Below are 18,365 nucleotides of genomic sequence, written 5' to 3' on the forward strand. Positions count from 1 at the left end.
CAGGAATCCAGAAAAAGGCAGGAGTAGCCATTCTGTTTGCAGACAACGTGAACTTTAAACCAACAATGACCATAAAGGACAAAGAAGGTCACTACATACTTGTAAGGGGAAAACTCCAAGAGGAAGAGATAACTATCTTAAATATATACGCACCAAACTCCAGAGCACCAAGTTATATAAAACAATTATTAACAGAAATGAAAACTCAAATTATCAGTAACACAATTGTAACAGGAGACCTTAATACGCCATTGACACCAAGGGACAGATCAACCAGACAGAAAATGAGCCAAGAAATAACAGAACTGAATCATACCTGTGAACAAATGGGTTTGATAGACATATACAGGATGTTCCACCCAACAACATCAGAATACACATTCTTCTCAGCAGTACATGGATCATTTTCTAAAATAGACCATATATTAGCTCACAGAACATATTTAAACAAGTGCAAAAGAGCTGAAATCATCCCTTGCATGTTATCGGATCATAGCGCTCTGAAATTAGAAATTAATTATAAAAGATACTGCAAAAATCCCACAAACACATGGAAACTGAATAACACACTCTTGAGTAATCAGTGGGTCACAGAGGAAATTAAAGAAGAAATCAAACAATACCTAAAAGAAAATGAAAATACAGATACAACTTACCGGAACCTGTGGGATGCAATGAAAGCCGTCCTGAGAGGAAAATTTATTGCACTGAGTTCCCACATCAGGAAAACAGAACGAATACAAATAAATAACTTGATGCTACACCTCATACAGCTAGAAAAAGAAGAGCAAGTCAAGCCCAAAGCCAAAAGAAGAGAGGAAATTATAAAAATCAGAGCAGAAATCAATGCAATAGAGACTAAGAAAACAATCAAAAGAATCAACAAATCAAAGAGTTGGTTCTTTGAAAGAATAAATAAAATCGATAAGCCCCTAGCCAACCTTATTAAAAAAAGGGAAGAAAAAGCTCAAATTCATGCAATAAGAAATGAAAAAGGAGAAATCACTACAGACCCAATAGAAATACAGAAGATCATCAACACCTACTTCGAAAACCTCTACTCTCAAAAGTTTGATAACTCACAACAAATAGACAGATTCTTAGAAGCATATGAAGTGCCAAAGCTAGATCAAGAGGATGTAAAACTGTTGAATAACCCAATCTCTGTTACTGAAATTGAAAATGTAATTAAGTCCTTACCCACCAAGAAGAGCCCAGGCCCAGATGGATTCACTGCAGAATTCTACAAGAAATACAAAGAAGACCTAATGCCGACACTCCTCAAACTGTTCAATGAAATTGAAAGGGAAGCAATCCTTCCTAAGTCGTTCCTGGAAGCAAATATTACTCTAGTACCAAAACCTGAGAAAGACCCAACTAAAAAAGAGAACTATAGACCGATCTCCCTAATGAACACAGATGCAAAAATCCTCAATAAAATATTGGCAAATAGGATCCAGCAAATCATCAAGAAGATTATACACCATGACCAAGTGGGATTCATCCCAGGAATGCAAGGATGGTTCAACATATGCAAATCAATAAATGTAATCCACCATATCAATAAAGCCAAAAGTAAGAATCACATGATCATTTCTATAGATGCAGAAAAAGCCTTCGATAAGGTCCAACATTTATTCATGATAAGAACTTTACAGAAAATTGGAATAGATGGTCTTTACCTCAATATAATAAAGGCCATTTATGACAAACCAACAGCCAGCATCATACTAAATGGCCAAAAATTGAAAGCCTTTACTTTAAAATTGGGCACAAGACAAGGATGTCCTTTATCACCACTCCTATTTAATATAGTACTGGAAGTACTAGCCAGAGCAATTAGGCAAGAAAGAGGAATAAAAGGGGTAAAGATAGGAAAAGAAGAAGTTAAATTATCATTGTTTGCAGATGACATGATACTCTACATAGAAGACCCCCTAAACCGCATTGAAAGACTCTTAGATACAATAAATAAATTCAGTAAGGTGGCTGGATACAAAATCAATACTCAGAAATCAATAGCATTCCTATACACGAACAACAAAATCACAGAGAGGGAAATAAGAGAAACTGGACTATTCACATTAGCAAGCAAAAAAATGAAATATTTAGGAATTACTCTTACGAAAGAAGTGAAAGACTTATACAGTAAAAATTATAATACACTGAAAAAGGAAATTGAGGATGATCTCAGAAAATGGAAAGACATCCCTTGCTCATGGATAGGAAGAACAAACATTGTGAAGATGGCCATTCTCCCAAAACTCTTATACAGATTCAATGCAATCCCAATAGAAATACCATCAACATATCTTATAGATCTAGCGAAATCACTCCTAAATTTCATCTGGAACCAGAGGAGACCTAGAATCGCAAAGGCAATTCTAAGCAGCAAAGACAAAGCAGGAGGCATCACAATCCCTGACTTGAAGTTATACTACAAAGCAACAGTAGTAAAATCAACATGGTATTGGAATCAAAACAGAGCCAAAGATCAATGGAATAGATTAGAAGATATAACCACAACTACAAAGACACTCAACCACCTTATCTTTGATAAAGGAGCCAAGCAGGTTCACTGGAAGAACGACAATCTCTTTAATAAATGGTGCTGGAAAAACTGGCTCTCCATTTGCTGAAAACGAAAGCTAGACCCATGTCTATCACCATGTACTAAATTAAAATCTAAATGGGTCAAAGATCTGAATATTAAAACAGAAACACTAAATCTATTGGAAGAAAAATTGGGTAGAAACCTTGGAGACATAGGAGTAGGTAGAGAATTCATGAACAGGACTCAAACCGCACAGGAAATACTTCCCAGAATCTGGGACCACATCTTATTAAAAAGTTTCTGCATGTCAAAAGAAATCTCCAGCATAGTGAAAAGAAAACCCACAAACTGGGAAAAGATTTTAGCGAACTCTCTCTCAGACAAGGGACTCTTGTCTAAAACATATAAAGAATTAAAAAAAACTCAGGCCTCCAAAATTCAAAGATCCAATCCAAAAATGGGCATCTGAGATGAATACGCAATTCTCAGATGAAGAAATGCAAATGGCAAATAAATACATGAAAAAATGCTCATCATCATTGGTCATTAGAGAAATGCAAATTAAAACCACACTGAGATACCATCTCACTCCTGAAAGAATGGCCAGGATCAAGAAAACCAACAACAACAAATGCTGGAGAGGCTGTGGGGAAAAAGGAACTCTCCTGCACTGTTGGTGGGAGTGTAGACTGGTACAGCCTTTGTGGAGGTCTGTCTGGAGATTTCTCAAAAAGTTGGGATTGGAAGTCCCATTTGTTCCAGCTATTCCACTTCTAGGCATATTCCCAGAAGAACTGAAAGCAACATACCACAGTGATATATGTGCACCTATGTTTATAGCAGCACAATTTGTAATTGCCAGATCTTGGAAACAACCCAACAACCCAAGTGTCCATCAACTGAGGAATGGATAAAAAAGTTGTGGTATTTCTATACAATGGAGTATTATTCAGCTATAAAGAAGGATCACATTGAGATATTTATCAATAAACGGGCACAGCTTGAGACCATACTCATAAGTGAAATAAATCAATCTCGCATGTGTGAATACCAAATAGTTTCCCTAATGTAAGTAATGATTCAAATATATAAAAATATGTGGTAATCATGATTCCCCATTCTGTGGCCTTGAAGCCTTATAAAGTTTTCACTTATTAATTAGAAAGGCTTCATTCTGGGCTTCTTGATATGGAAATATTTGAAGCTATAGTATATGAAGTTTCATCCAAATATTTCAAGGAAAAAGACAGACACTATGGTACCTACTATTAAGTCGGGTTATTTGGTGGTGAAGCACTAGGGTGCTGAAACTGTCATGCTTTGACCTCTATTGTTATATTGTTATGTCCTGTTTTATCTCAATCTCTCCCTTATTCTTTAAAAAAATTATTTAGTTATTTCTTATGTTTGTTTTAATTAAGGGGAAAAACTTTAAAAATTAGGATATATAATAGTAACTCTTTTTGATTTCCTATTAACTTGTTTTGAAGTCCTGTAATACTCCCATGATCTTGTTTTGACTGATTAGACTCTGTTCCATTCTGTATGATAGTATCAAGTTTGAGGGTAAAGGCAACTACTTTGAAGGCAGTAAGATTCACTAAGATGCCCATTCTGGTTTGACTATTGTCTCCTTTGGAAGTCCTGTAATGTTTACAATGCCTAAGTTTTATTGGTCTTGTTCTCTACTGTTTTGTCCAACTTTATAATATCTAATGAGATAGACAATTCTTTTAAGGAAACAAGAGACAACGTTGATAACCATTGTTGATAACCTTGTACTCTGTTCTACATCATGTGCTATGTCTATCCTTGCTTTTGACTGACAGCTTTGTTTTGCCATATTTGACTTTATTCTCTCCCCCCCAAAAAAAGTAATAAGAACTAAGGAGAAATAAAATCCAAAATGTGTAAATTTTGTTGTAAAAAAGAGAGGGGAAAAAAAAGAGCTCTAATGGATATAACAGCAAGTGTGTTTAGGGGTGTTAAATAGCTGACTATATTAATGTTTTTGGATCATTGAACACAGCTGTTTGCAGTCTCTCTGTTTGAATGTCCACTTTGTATTCTTTGATACTGTGATTTGAGCAACTATTTCCAAGATGATAACATATAATCTATTAACAGGTGATTTCTTACTGCTATGTTTTTTTTTGTAGTTCTGTATTACGTGTACCCGTACACTGCTTTGTTTTGATTTGTGTTTTTCTCTTTTTCCTCTTAAATAAAATTTTAAAAAAACCTAAGCATTCCTTTCTTTCTATTTTTTTACTGTATCATTCTGGATACACTACATGGTGAAACAGCAACTCTTTTTAAGTGGTAAAACTGTAAATGGAATTCTGCAACCAGCATTGTGGGAGAAGTGCATGAACCAAGGTACCAGTGAAACTACACATATAGCTGACCTTGCTTGTTTATTCTGATCTGTAGTGAATAAAGAAGAGCTCTGCATAATCTAGTACTTCAGTCCTTGATGCCTTTCGAGTGGTAAGAAGACAGGGAAAGTGAAAAACTTCTGCTCTACTTCTCTATCAAGTTTTGCTACTCAATGCTCAATTGATACAATTCCTACACTTCTGCTACCTTGCTCTTCCTTCTCTTAAGAATTACTTCATTTTTCCACACTCCATACTTTGTTTTCTTTGTTTACTCCCTGTATTATTGCTTTCGCATTCTTCACTCTTTTCTTTCCTATTAATTTTCTAACTTCCCTCAGACATTAGAATGCCTTGGAATGGTGCTAACAAGGTAGCTCCCTCAGTGACCCTCAAATTAACCTATTACTTAAACTTCAAAGTGTATAAAACTTACTACTGATTTACTTCTTTTTTCTTACTATCCAATTCATGGGTAGTTTTTTGACTATTATAATCCAACAATGCTCTACTTTTAGCTAAATAACTATCAAATAACTTCTCTAAATAAATTACACATATTTCCTACCTTTTGTTTGTGTATTTCTTGCATGTTTTCCTCTATCATCTGCATCCCCAGAAAAAGGATCGACAGGCTGCTGTGGAAGATTCTCAGAGATACTCTGTGAAAATTCATATAGCAGTAATGAGTTACAGAAGCATTTCTTACTCATTTCCAAAGAAGCTATCTGATTTTTACCATCTTAAGGCAAGCAGGTTTAATAATGGGAAGCATATACTGAGGACCAAAATGTCTCCCATGTGAACCTTATGACAAGCCCAGCTGCTGTCTCCATATGGGTGCTGACTTTGTAAAGCAGGCATGGAATGCTACAGGAAGGATTCAGAGACAAAATTCTGTCTGACAAACCTATTTCATCCTAGCTTCACAAGAGTCAACAGTACTCTGCACTCTCCAATGAATGTAACATTGAAACATACAGATTTACATGAAGCCATTTTTATGAGTGCATGTTTGTGATATATAACAATTACACTTGTTTTGGGGAACTGCTACATGAGTTATCATTTCTTGATTACCTTGGTTCCCTTTACACCCTAATATCACTTTCCCTTCCCTGAATAAACAAATTCTTATAAATATACTTGTTATTATTCAGCATTAAGCATTCTGTTCGCAGAAGTCATGTCACTGTTAAGATACTTGGCCAGTAAGAAACTTCAGAGAGCCATGCTGAGTAAAAACATCATTGCAGGCACTACTTCACTTGTGTAAACAAGGACTTGAAAGAAAAGCAACTCTGAGATAATATTTTTACTGATAGAAAAATGTTCGAAAATAAAAATATACTGATAACTTCATGTTATATTCAAGAAATAGCACATGAATATGAGATGTTATATACAACTCTTTCCCAATTAAGAAAAACTTTGAAAAAGTATGAAAAAAGACAGCAACATAAAAACTTTTTTTACAAAGTGCCCCCAATTTACAACATACTGACTTACACATTTTCTTTTCTATCTGTTGCAAAACCGTAAATAACTGTGAGGAAGTAACTGCACTTCCTGCTTCCTGGTCACTGTAGGGTGCTGCAGTGATGGACAGACAGGGCTCATGGTCCTGCCCACAGTGTCCTCCTGGACTTTACTGTGCTGGCTCCTGTTCACTCTTATGTTAGCAGGAGTTCACTCTCATTCCCATCTGTACTGAAACCCCCCTCGAAATTCTTTAACATTTGCAGGCCTAGTGGTGCACACCTGTAATTCCAAACTTCTGGAAGGGTAAGGCATGACAAGCACCAGTTCAAGCCCAGTCTTGGGAATGTGGTTACATAGAAAGACCCTGTCTCAAGTCTAATATGGCTGGTGGTGTAGTGCCATGGGAAGGCCATAGGATGGATTCAAATTAATGAAATAAAAAGTGCTTCTTGTTCATTTGACTATCATGATAACACAAGTCTTCACCTAAGATATTCAGTATCTCACTGCTTGGTACACAGTGGTACTCTAAAACAGAGATTTATTCAAGTTCACATTTAAAATCTCATCAGGGAAGCCTCAAGCACCAAGCCACTCTCTTCCTATATGCTGTTTCCATCAACAGTTTTACTAAGAGTTTTACCATTTACAAACCAGCAATCTACATGCCCCTCTCATCTTTCTTACTCTTTTCTTCACATTATTATTTTGCTGATCTCATGTTTAGGAAAAAATCTTCAATATTTATTCAGGTAAAACCTTTTATACTTTCAAAGTATTTTTATAATTTCTTATCACAAATTTCCTATGACATATAGAAAGTATCACATAAGTAGTAGATCATGTGCCATCTTCATGGTATAATAAGGTCACCAAAAGCCAAATTCATTGGATTATGTTTCCAAGATTTAGCAGTTACTAACAGACAGAATACTAACACATCTTGTGACTTGAACCACCACCTGGTACCACAATGCAGGAGCTGCTTGGAACAAAGACATTAGCTCTTTCCCAAAATGCTCACTCTAGGGCCAGGGATTTAACTCAGTGGCTGAAGTGCCTCTCTGGCAAGCACAAGGTTGTGAGTTTGAACCCCAGTAACCGAAAAACAAAACAGAACAAACAAAAAATCAAAATGTTCACTCTAACACAATTTGTCATTATTTACATTTTTATCAGTACAAGCATGGCTGCCATAAAGAGACTCAGTGCATTCCACATTCAAAATTGGTTTCTGTTTTTTCAAATAATATAACACCAAACTGTGAGTATAACACCATGTATTTACATCTTGAGTCCTTGATTCTATTGAATTACTACGTTCAGATCCATACCAGGAAACCCTAACATAATAACTATTGCAATTATCATTTATTACTTTGTCAAGTAAAAAACTGTAAAAATTATGATCCAAACATTTTGTCTGAATCTCAGCAGAATTTTCACCCATTGGCCATAGACTGACTGGGAAAAATTCCTCAGTTTTTGCTCAGCTTAGTTTCAGAATCCAAGCTGATTGCTTATGACATGTTGCTCCTAGTTTTTAACTGCACTGGCTTCCTTAAATGAATCTTACACAGGTAGCAAAGGTGTGCTCAGACTCCACTCATTTATTCCTTCACCTGCAGTACAAAGGATTCAGCACAGGACAATTGCATTCAGCTATGAACCCAGTGGCATTAACTCTTTGAGACATAATCATACTAAACAGCTAAGCTACACAGGAAATTAGGAACTGTGGTTAAAAACTGTAAGGAAAAATTTCTTACAGGTATATGAAGAGGTGAGAAAGTGTAGTCAAATTTTCCCATTATATTTCAACCTCAACCAATATTTATTTCAAAAATAATTACAGGCAATACCTCAGAATCCCAAGGAGATTCATCATCTGTCTGTGCTTCCAGTGGCAACACAGTATCTATAAAATGTAGTCACAGACACATTAGTTATATTTACTACATTAAATTTTACTCATGTATGCAAATCCATCTGCATTCATGAATATTTCACTAAGATACAAGTCAATGTGAAAAGAATTTCAGAAACAGGTTCAGAAATATGTTGGTGGAAGAAAAATAAGAAAATTTTAAAAGAAATGGATATTATGTTTTGGATCTATACACATTTGAAAATAATAGCATATGAACAAGAACGATTTTCATAGCTAGTCACTAACTTACCAGTTTGAGAAGTTTTCTTCTCTTCATCCACATTAGTCACATTTTTGGCTGTTTGCTCTTCTTGTGTTTTTACAAGAACAAACTTACCATTTTCCAGCCTTATAATTTTTGGCCTTTCTGCTTCTTTCTAACAACAACAACAAAAAAAAGGCAGAACAAAAACAAAAATAGCATTACAAAGCATGCAATTGCCCAGTGACCCACTCAGCATAATGGAAACAATCACAGGGAAAAAATTTATCAAATCACAGTGATTACTCTGGGAAAAGCTGAAAACAGGAAGCACATTCTGCTCTGCATGGAAGCAGATGCAGATACATGAACACAAATGAAAACAGTGAAATGTATTTCATTTATTCTACAAATGAGGTACAAAGATACACATCCAAATCAAGTACAGTCAGTTCTATCTGGGAAGCTCAGGAAGGGCCATTTCTTTTGAAAGGGAGAGAAAGCACACAGGAAGGCTGTTTAGGGAAGTCAAATTATCACATTTACATTTAAACCTCAACCAATACTTATTTCAAAAATAATTACAAGTGATAGGCAACACCTCAGAATTCAAGAATACAATTTCATTTAAAGAACAAATGAAATACCTCAGAATTCAAAAAGGGACACCAGAAACAAAAGGATGAGGCATGAAACAATACAGCAAAAGAGGGCTGCCCAAGGAAGATGATACAACTAGAATAGTTTCCAGAAGGGCACAAACAGATAAAAAGGAGCAGCAAGGGGAACCACACAAGACTCATCTCAGGCTGGAATGGGAACTTTCCCTTTGTGAAAAGGGAATCTGCAGATTCTTGGCAGCAGTGTAAGATCAATGCCAGAGTTTAATGGGCAGCAGAGCATAAAAGAATATAATGTCTACATGATGGGTGAGAAAATGAGTCTAGAAATGAAAAACGGTTCTCAGAATGTAAAGAGTAAGAAAGACTCGATAGTCATCAGAAGAGTGGCTGGGGCCAGGAATTCTCAGCTTCAGAGGTCTGGAGCCATCCAATATCAGCGCGGAAAGGTCACAGTCAAGGCCTGCAGAAAGACATCAAGCTGGAAGCCTGGGACTGCAGACACATTGTAGGAGGAGGGGAGAAGATGACCTCACTCAGGAAATCATATCAGTTCAAAAGGTGAAATATTTGTAGAATGCAGCAAACTGAGGTAGTAATGCTAACTATGCTATCCATGGTTCTGAAATTCCTCAAATGAAATCAAGGAGATGCCATTTTTCAATTATATACACTAACTTTTTTTCAGGAAATGAGCATAAACTTTTATTAATATATGTAAAAGCTGACTTCTGGGACACTACATAAATATGATTTTAAAATTTAATCATAAGATTTAACACTAAAATGTCCATTGAAGATTTTGCCAAATATTCCTGTTCAAAGAAAAATCTTCCAGGATTTAATGAAATCCAGGCCTGCTGATGTGCACCTGTGTCCTGTGCAAATAGGGCAGCTGAGGTACGATGGTTCCTGAAGCCAGGAGTCAGAAGCCCAACTGCTAAGTATAACCAGGTCCATTCTCAAAAAGGGAAACATATTGTAAATTATAGAAGGGAAATGGTGATATATTTACAGAATAAGGTATTTTTGAATACTACTATAACATGAGGGAGAAATGTAAAACCTTATTTAAAAATTCCTATTCTCCCAATAAATGGCATATGCCAATACTTCTAATTTTCTACTTATACCATGTGCAATGACAGTTACAAATTGAAGATAGGTTGTATGCTATGTACCACTACCTGAGAACTGAAGCATTTATAGTAGAGAGAGAAGAAAACACAGTATGTTCCATGAGTTTTTCATTCAGAGAAACAACTGCTAATCAGGATTCTATAGAAAAAGTACACTTTGAAAAGATGCACCTAGTAAACATAGAGCTGGCTAAAAGAAGAGATTAATAAATTTTAAGATGACATTCTAACCTATGTTCAGAGTTAAAGGATACTACAATGTACTGTGTGTATCATACCTATTCATTCCTCTGATTTGTTTCCTTATTTGACATAACATTAAACATAACCTGAAATTATATATCCTAAGCACAGTAAGGAAATATACACTTTAGGGCATATTTTTAGAAACTCAATGTACTTATTTATTACATAAATCATGCGTACATTACTTGAAAAATTCTACTAGGTAGAAATCCATTCATTAACATTCAAATGGTATTAAAATGCCTCTTAATACAAAACACCGCACTGCAGGTCTTCAGAATTAACACAACATCTTTCTAATCTCCAGAAACTCACAGTACTGCGCGAGTTTTAAATGAATATTTGGAAGTACAAAAACTTCCGAAACTTGAAATGTCAAAATGAGATTTGGACACTTCAACTGTATATTTTAAAAACTATAATGCTTACAATTGCTTAATCATTACCACTTGCTTTTTTAGACCATCTAGTTCTAGGACTGGTCATTATTTTGACCACAACAAGTATTCTACAAAAAGATGAAAAATTTTAAAAATGTTATCCTCTTAATGGAGGAATGACAGAAAACACAGTGCAGACAGGTGTAGTAGCACATTCAACCCAGCACTGAAGGTGAGGCTAAAGATCCCAAATTCCAGTCCTGATTAAAAAACAAATTCAATTAATTAAAAAAATGAGGACCAGGGGTAGACCTTCTTGCACAGGCACTGTCACACCTCTCTCACCACCGTCTTGCAGCTGCTTGCACTCACTGCCATCTGATGACCCTTCCTACACATTGTCTTCATTATCCCCACTCCAGCCATCTTTGACATGATGCTCACCCCACCCTCTCTCCCTTTACAAAGTGAGAGGTACCAAATGCTTAATCCACATTCATGTCCCTTTTTCCATCTCCAGTCTCTCAAATATCTTCCAGCATGTAATATCCTTTGCTGCTGACCCATACAATGATATCATAAAAAGCTCAAATTCATCCTTCAATCCTATCTACAAGGATCTTGATGCTATTCTTGCTTCCACTCTTCGCCCTCAACAAAAGCTTAATCTTCTATTTTATTTGCCAAGCAGCACCAAACATTCAGACTAAATTCAAAAAGTCAGACCTTGGTCTTCAATCTCCCTAGAGATACCTCTTAGGTATGGCTTTCCATGCCTTCAACAGTGGAGAAAACAACAAAAACAGGATGACCTTAAAAAGGATGCATTTTAGGCTAAACTCAAATGCCAATTTCTGGCCTCAGTAGCTTCAGCTACAGTGGAACTCAGGGCTCAAGATAAAACACAGGTAGGAAAAAATGACTAGAAACCTGAGCCCCTCTCCACCATGCTTTGAGTGCAGCAGATAAAGGACACTGGATACAAGCCTGCCCTGACCTGTGGCCATGAATGGGAACTTGTCCCATCTACAACCAAGAGGGCCACTGGAAGTGCAACTGCCCTGTGAGAACGAGTACGTCATCACCTTCCCTACCCTCACAGGCTAAGACATTGCTGCCTTGGACTCATCACCAGCTGATCTGCCCAGCATCACCACTGAAGAGGATAGACAGAGCCCCATGTCTCACTGGATGTCTCAAGTAAAACTGTCTCTTTCCTTATTGACACAGAGGCCACCTATGGTATTCTTCCTGAGTTTTCAGGGCAGTGTTTCTGCTCTGCAGGCTCTCTTATGGGAATTGACAGCCAGGTTACATGATCTCCCCAGATAGGACCTACTTCCTGCAGATTCCAAAACTTTTCCATTACACACAACTTCTCAGTATCCCAAACTATCCTGTACCTCTTTTTGATAATCTGCTCCAAAAACTCAGTTTCTCTTACACTCTCTGCCCATGGGTGTCAGACTCCCAAGCCAACTATCATGTGCTGTTGACTCAGCCTCTCCCCTTCCTTCCTCCATTGTCAACCCTACAGTCTGAGACATCTCCAATCCTATTCATGCCAACACATTACTTGTAATTCACCTCAAACACCCCTCACTTTCCCCATATCCAATAGCCCCTAAACATCAACAGGGGCTCAAACCTATAATCTGCTGCTTATTATCTAATGGGTCTCCAAAAGTCACTCACTCACACTACAACTCCACTATTGTCCCTATCCTCACATCCAGTGGCTTCTATCACCAGTCCAAGATCCTGGAGATATTAAAAATGTGATTGATAGTGCCAAACGCTTACACTATACTCTCGCTTTTCTTTGTGTACCTTTCACTTTTCTGTATTATACCTTAATGATATATTTTTAACTATTTCCTGACACCTCAATTGCCAAGATTTCTTTGCCTTTCCATAGACAAATCCAGACACTGAAATCTACACAACTTATCTAGAGTCCTACCTCAAGGCTTCAGGGATACTCCACACTTCAACTGAGCTCCTGCTGCTGATCTCGTGGCTCTCAACCTTTTTTTTGTGGCTCTCAATCTTAAACCTGACTTTCTTCTCCAATATACAGATGAGCTTCTCCTCTATTCTCCAGTCTAGGCTCTAACTACATAACATCCAACTACCTTTCTCAACTATCTCTCAAGTCTCAAACATAGGGTGTTCCCTACTAAAGCCCAAATAGCTTCACCAAAGATTAAATACCTGAGTCTCACTCTCATCCCCACCTATAACCTCAGACCACAGAGCCCATCTCCATGATCTCCAGGTGCTAACTTCAAAACAAGTTTTATCTTTTCTAGATTTAAAAACTTCTTTTATCTCTGGATTCCTTACTTTGCTACACTAGCCCAACCTCTTTATAAAGCATCCACAGGTTCTTTATCAGAAGCCTCATATCCACTACTCCTACTTCTCATTTTCTAAATTAAAAGAGGCTGTTTCAAAGGCCCCAGCTCTCATTCTCCTTAGACCAACCCAAGATTTCTACCACTCAAGATCATAATGCTGTAGGAGTTTTAGTACACACACACACACACACACACACACACACACACACACTTCTTTCCAAGCAGTAGCCTATCTCTCAAAACAGACAACATGATACAAAGCTGACCTCCCTGCCTTTGTCCACTTGCTTCAGCAGCCTCACTAAGACAAGGGGCCAAAGAGTTCACTTTAAAACAATCCATTATTGTCCACCTACCCCATTGCTCCAGTGACCTTATTTTACACAAGATACTTCCTGCCTTAATGACGTCTCACCTACAAGTTGACTTAATTCTTATACAGGATCCTACAATCACCATCTCTGTTAATATCTCCCTGAACCAAGCCACCTTACTTTCCACCTCTGACGAGACCCCTTACACAATTATAGTGAGGTCCTGCAGATGACTCCTACTCCCTTCCCTCACATTAACAGTATTCATCTCCCTACAGCTTCTGATACACGGTTCATAGATGACAATACAGCCAACACAAACCCTCAAAAGAGGACAAAATATTCTATAATCAAAGGTTTCAAGTCATAGAGGCAAGCTCACTGCCACTCAAAACATCTTCCCAGAAAAGAAAATTAATTGCCCTCACATGGGACCTCACACTAAGGACAAAATCATAAATATCTATACTGACTCCAAATATGCATTCAACATACTTCACTCTCATACTATGTAACAAATATGAGATCTAAGTAATCACAAGGGACCCCTAATCACTAATACACCTCTCATTCTTAATTTGTTAGAGACAACACAACTTCCAAAACAAGTGACAATCATTCACTATAAGGGACACCAAACATCATCAGGTCTATCTGTCAGGATAGTACCTGTGTGAACACACAGGCTAAATTAACTACACAACAACCATATGTCTCTCATCTTTCCCCCCTTATCCCAAACACATTGACTTCACTTCAATATTCATCTACACAGTGACAGTTAATTCACAAACCCACAAGTTCTTCCTCCCAGATCAATGTTTTAGACCTCATCACTAACATACATAACTGCTTTCATCTAGGCAGTCAAGCCCTATATAAACTACTAAGTCTACTCACTACTCATTCCTCTCTAAAAAATATTCATCAGGTCACCACTCACAGCTGTTTTGTGCCAAAACCTCTCCTCAGAGACATTTATCTGCTTCTTTCCCAACCTATCAACTTTGTGAACACACTCCAAATAAAGACTAATAGATTTTACACATGTGCCTCATCATAAGACCTACACACCTCCACCTCACCCGTTCATAGCCCAGTGTTCTGTTACTCTTTACTTCCTTGGCATTTTTTACTGCTGGTCCTCATACTGCTGCTGTCATACTTCAATCTCTCCCTACAACACCAAAACTTTTATTGTTCACTAAAATTTTAGATTCAAACACCTTACACTGCCTAAAACAAAGCCTTCAGTCTTACTCCCTCTTCCACTACTCCTATTCATTCTCCTTCTAGGACACACGGCCTTACTGACAGTCTACTGCACAGTTTTCAACCTCACTATTCCTTTCTCCCACATAAATCCCAACCTAAAATCTCAAGTTCAAATAAAAATTCTCCAATATTACAACACACAACAAATAACCCCAGCCCAAACCCAGCATCTCCCTACCTTTTCCATAAGGCCCACATCTTCACCCCAACATCTCCAGATCTGAAAACAAAACCTGTACGATGATTAAATACCTGGCCATCAATATATCTGTCACTCTTTCCTTTCTGTACTGCCAGTTTTACCCCTCCACACAAATATGAGACATAACTATAGCAACTAACTCACACACACACACACACTTGAGACATTAGCATCCAAAACACTTCCTTTTACTGATATTCCTTAGACAAAAAATAGAGATATACTTTTATGATGGAAGCCTCATATTTCATTTGATGTCCATTAGAGCCCGACTTCTAAGTACTCTTACTGATGCTGTCTCTCATCCTACATGCCTGGCCTCCCCATACTACACCTCTCCATTTATTCTCTCATTAAGCAAATGTTCAAGACTCTTTCCAGCAACATTATCACTGGCAAGGTTTCTCCATCTGGTCTTCTCTGAAGGAGGAGGCCCCTATCTCCTCCTATATGTGGACTTCTCATACTTCTCATCACATTTTTACTGATTTTTACTCTCATCTTTTTAAACTTTCCCCCAGGGCTTCATCAATTCAGGATATGAACCTTCATAACTAGAGAGCTCCTTGTCCTGGCACCATCATCACAACAACTGCAACAGCTCTCACCTTGATGCCCCTCTACAATAGGAAGCAGGCTAAAATGAACACTGTCCTGTTCACCCATAAATCATAAAAATGGAAAAGATAAGTTCCGCAAGCCTGGGGCCATCTGTAACATGACATCTGCCATGACAACTTGGTACTGGACCCAGAGAGGCAACTTATGTCTCCAAGGGTAACTTCTACATTCTCTTCATTCCAGAGAGATAATTCTCCCACTCCCTTTTTGCATGTCATAGCATCTGCAGAGCCTTATCCAATCCCAAGACTCCATAACAACCCAAGTGCTCCACCCCCAGTCCCAGTAAATCTTTGTTTCCTGATTTGTGCAGGCAGATGTTCCTTCAAATCAGTTGTTAATAGGTCATTCTGCTCACCTCTCAAAATCCTCCCCCAGACAGATCTGATAAAGGTAGCTTCACTGCTTTGTTCTTGCTGAGAGTTCCTGCACCCATTTACAGCTCTCCTGTGCCTGCATTAAAGGCCTTTCTACGCTGTCTCTAATTATTTCTTTAGTTTTGCGTAAGATTAAAAAATACTCAATCATAAAGATATTAATATTTTTAATTTTGGGGCTGCCTTAACACATGCACAGACAGCACACCTCCATACAATAGTCAAGAATTGTCTGGGCCAATTGAGCCCTGTTGGATGATAGCACAACATCTGGGAGCCATCCATATCCCCACTACAAACCCCAGGCTAGCACAAACCCATGGGCCAGCATACTAGGAAGACCTGGTGAGCATGCACAGAACCTACAGAGACATGCACCTGCAGAGAAGGTTAGGTTCCTTGCTCAGAAGCCGTGCGTGTGCAGAGGCTGTTAGGCTTCTTGCTCAGAAGCCGTGCACATGCAGAGGCGGTTAGGCTTCTTGCTCGGGAGCCGTGCACGTGCAGAGGCGGTTAGGCTTCTTGCTTGGAAGCTGTGCACGTGCAGAGGCCGTTAGGTGTTGGGTGCAGGCACTCAACATACCATACCCCACCCGGGACTAAGGACCACGCCAGCTTCCGCAATGCGCTATGTCCCTCTTTAAATTAGCCAACCCGTGTGCACTTCGTGCTCACTCCGTACTCTGTGGCAACTCCTGATTGGCCACAGCTGGATATGGTAGCCGGAGCCTGCGTCCCATTCTCGCCCTGCTTCCTCGTGGCAGCCTGTGATTGGTCACGGCCAAATATATAAACCAGAGCCCGTGTAAATAAACCAGCAGTTAACAGTCGCCCACAAGAGTGTCTCATGTTTCATTGGGGCTGCGCCGGTCAACTGGTGGCCCGTACGGGGAGCGCTGAGACGAGCGCTGAGACCCTCTCTCCGACAGTATGGGGAACGAGTCTCTCTCTGACGGAACAGAGACGTTAACAGGTAAAACCGTCAAGCACCGATAGCGGGGGCTACTCGGCGGGCGGGGGCTGACAGGTTAAACTGCTCAATGTTGGTAGCGGGGGCTACGCAACAGGCAGCGGGGGCTGCAGGGCCGGATGGCGGGGGCTATCGGGCAACCTTGGGCGGACGCGTTGCAAGGGTGGAGGAACTCGTAAAGAGAGTTCCCGGTGCCGTAAAGAGGCAGGTTTTGGGGGCGCTGTAAAGGGGCGCGGGGACTAAGCTGTCCCTGTTTAAAAAAAAAAAAAGGAAAAAGAAAAAAAAAATAAAAATAAAAAGAAACTCTTGAAATTCTGGTTAACATGGGTAACACGGCTACTCAGCCACTGTCAGTCACCTTAAGTGACTTACTGAGAGAAAAGGGATTACAAATGAAACGAGAACAAATTCAAAACTTCCTCGATCAGGTCGATAAGGTAGCACCTTGGTTTGGTCCCACGGGGTCCATTACCATCCCCAGCTGGGATAAATTAGGGAGAGATCTTGACTTTGCAGCAGAAAATGGCCTCTTGGAGCCAGGAGTCAGACCCCTTTGGGCAGTAGTGAGGGGCTGCCTCGAAGACACCTCTTGTCGTGACCATATAAGGGCTGGCACCATGGCGCTTGATTACCATCAGGTAGAATCCTCCCGGGAGCAATCTTGTGAGCCCAGTGCCGCAGGCGAGGTGACCCCACCCAACCCAGAAACAAAGGACTCGTCAGATAATGAGGGGGAGGAAGAAGTATACAAAATGGTGGATGCAGACACTACCGAAAGAGGGGAAGTCACACACACGCAGTTGAGAGGGCCCTACTCTGAGGCCATAAATGAGCTGCAACGCAGGATTTTTCAGAGTAAATGGGTCAATGAAAGTGAGTACGGGATCTCAGGGCTGCCTCGTATAAGACCTACGGCTCTACTTCCCGACCCGCCAGATTATCATGCTCACCGGAGACCCTGCCATCAGCTATGTAGCTGTCCGCAACGGGTCCAGACGTCCCCTGGGACATTCCAGGAAGACCTTTGGCATCAAGTCAAAAGAGAAGATCCAGGAGGCCTGGGCCGTTTTCTCCAGGCTTTTCCGGTTGCTGTAGATGCTCAGGGAAACAGAGCCCACCTGCCTATAGATATGAAGGCAATAAAGCATCTTAAGGAGGCCAGCACCATGTACGGTGTTAACGGGGCGTATACCCTGTCCCTAGTAGAAGCCCTGACAGGAAATGCCATGACACCTGCTGATTGGGCCAGTTTGTGCAAGGCAGTGGCTCAGCCCAGGCCAATATCTTGATTGGAAAGCTTGGAATGTTGAACTTGCCA

At 39.3% G+C, this 18,365-nt stretch overlaps 1 protein-coding gene across 1 annotated transcript in view; it reads right to left on the reverse strand.

Moving 5' to 3' along the window:
- LOC134477200 (uncharacterized) overlaps window positions 1-18,365 on the reverse strand; it is a 58,274-nt gene that overhangs the window by 18,409 nt on the left and 21,500 nt on the right. The window contains exons 5-7 of the mRNA XM_063254232.1: window positions 8,595-8,721; window positions 8,277-8,332; window positions 5,501-5,594 (exon numbers count right to left, since the gene is read on the reverse strand). Of these exons, the coding sequence (XP_063110302.1) occupies window positions 5,501-5,594; window positions 8,277-8,332; window positions 8,595-8,721 (277 nt within the window). The remainder of the gene's footprint in view (window positions 1-5,500; window positions 5,595-8,276; window positions 8,333-8,594; window positions 8,722-18,365) is intronic.

The sequence above is a fragment of the Cavia porcellus genome, unplaced genomic scaffold (genome assembly GCF_034190915.1).
Source record: "Cavia porcellus strain 051 isolate PalLab524CR breed Dunkin Hartley unplaced genomic scaffold, mCavPor4.1 scaffold_8, whole genome shotgun sequence".
In the NCBI taxonomy this organism is placed as follows: Eukaryota; Metazoa; Chordata; class Mammalia; order Rodentia; family Caviidae; genus Cavia; species Cavia porcellus.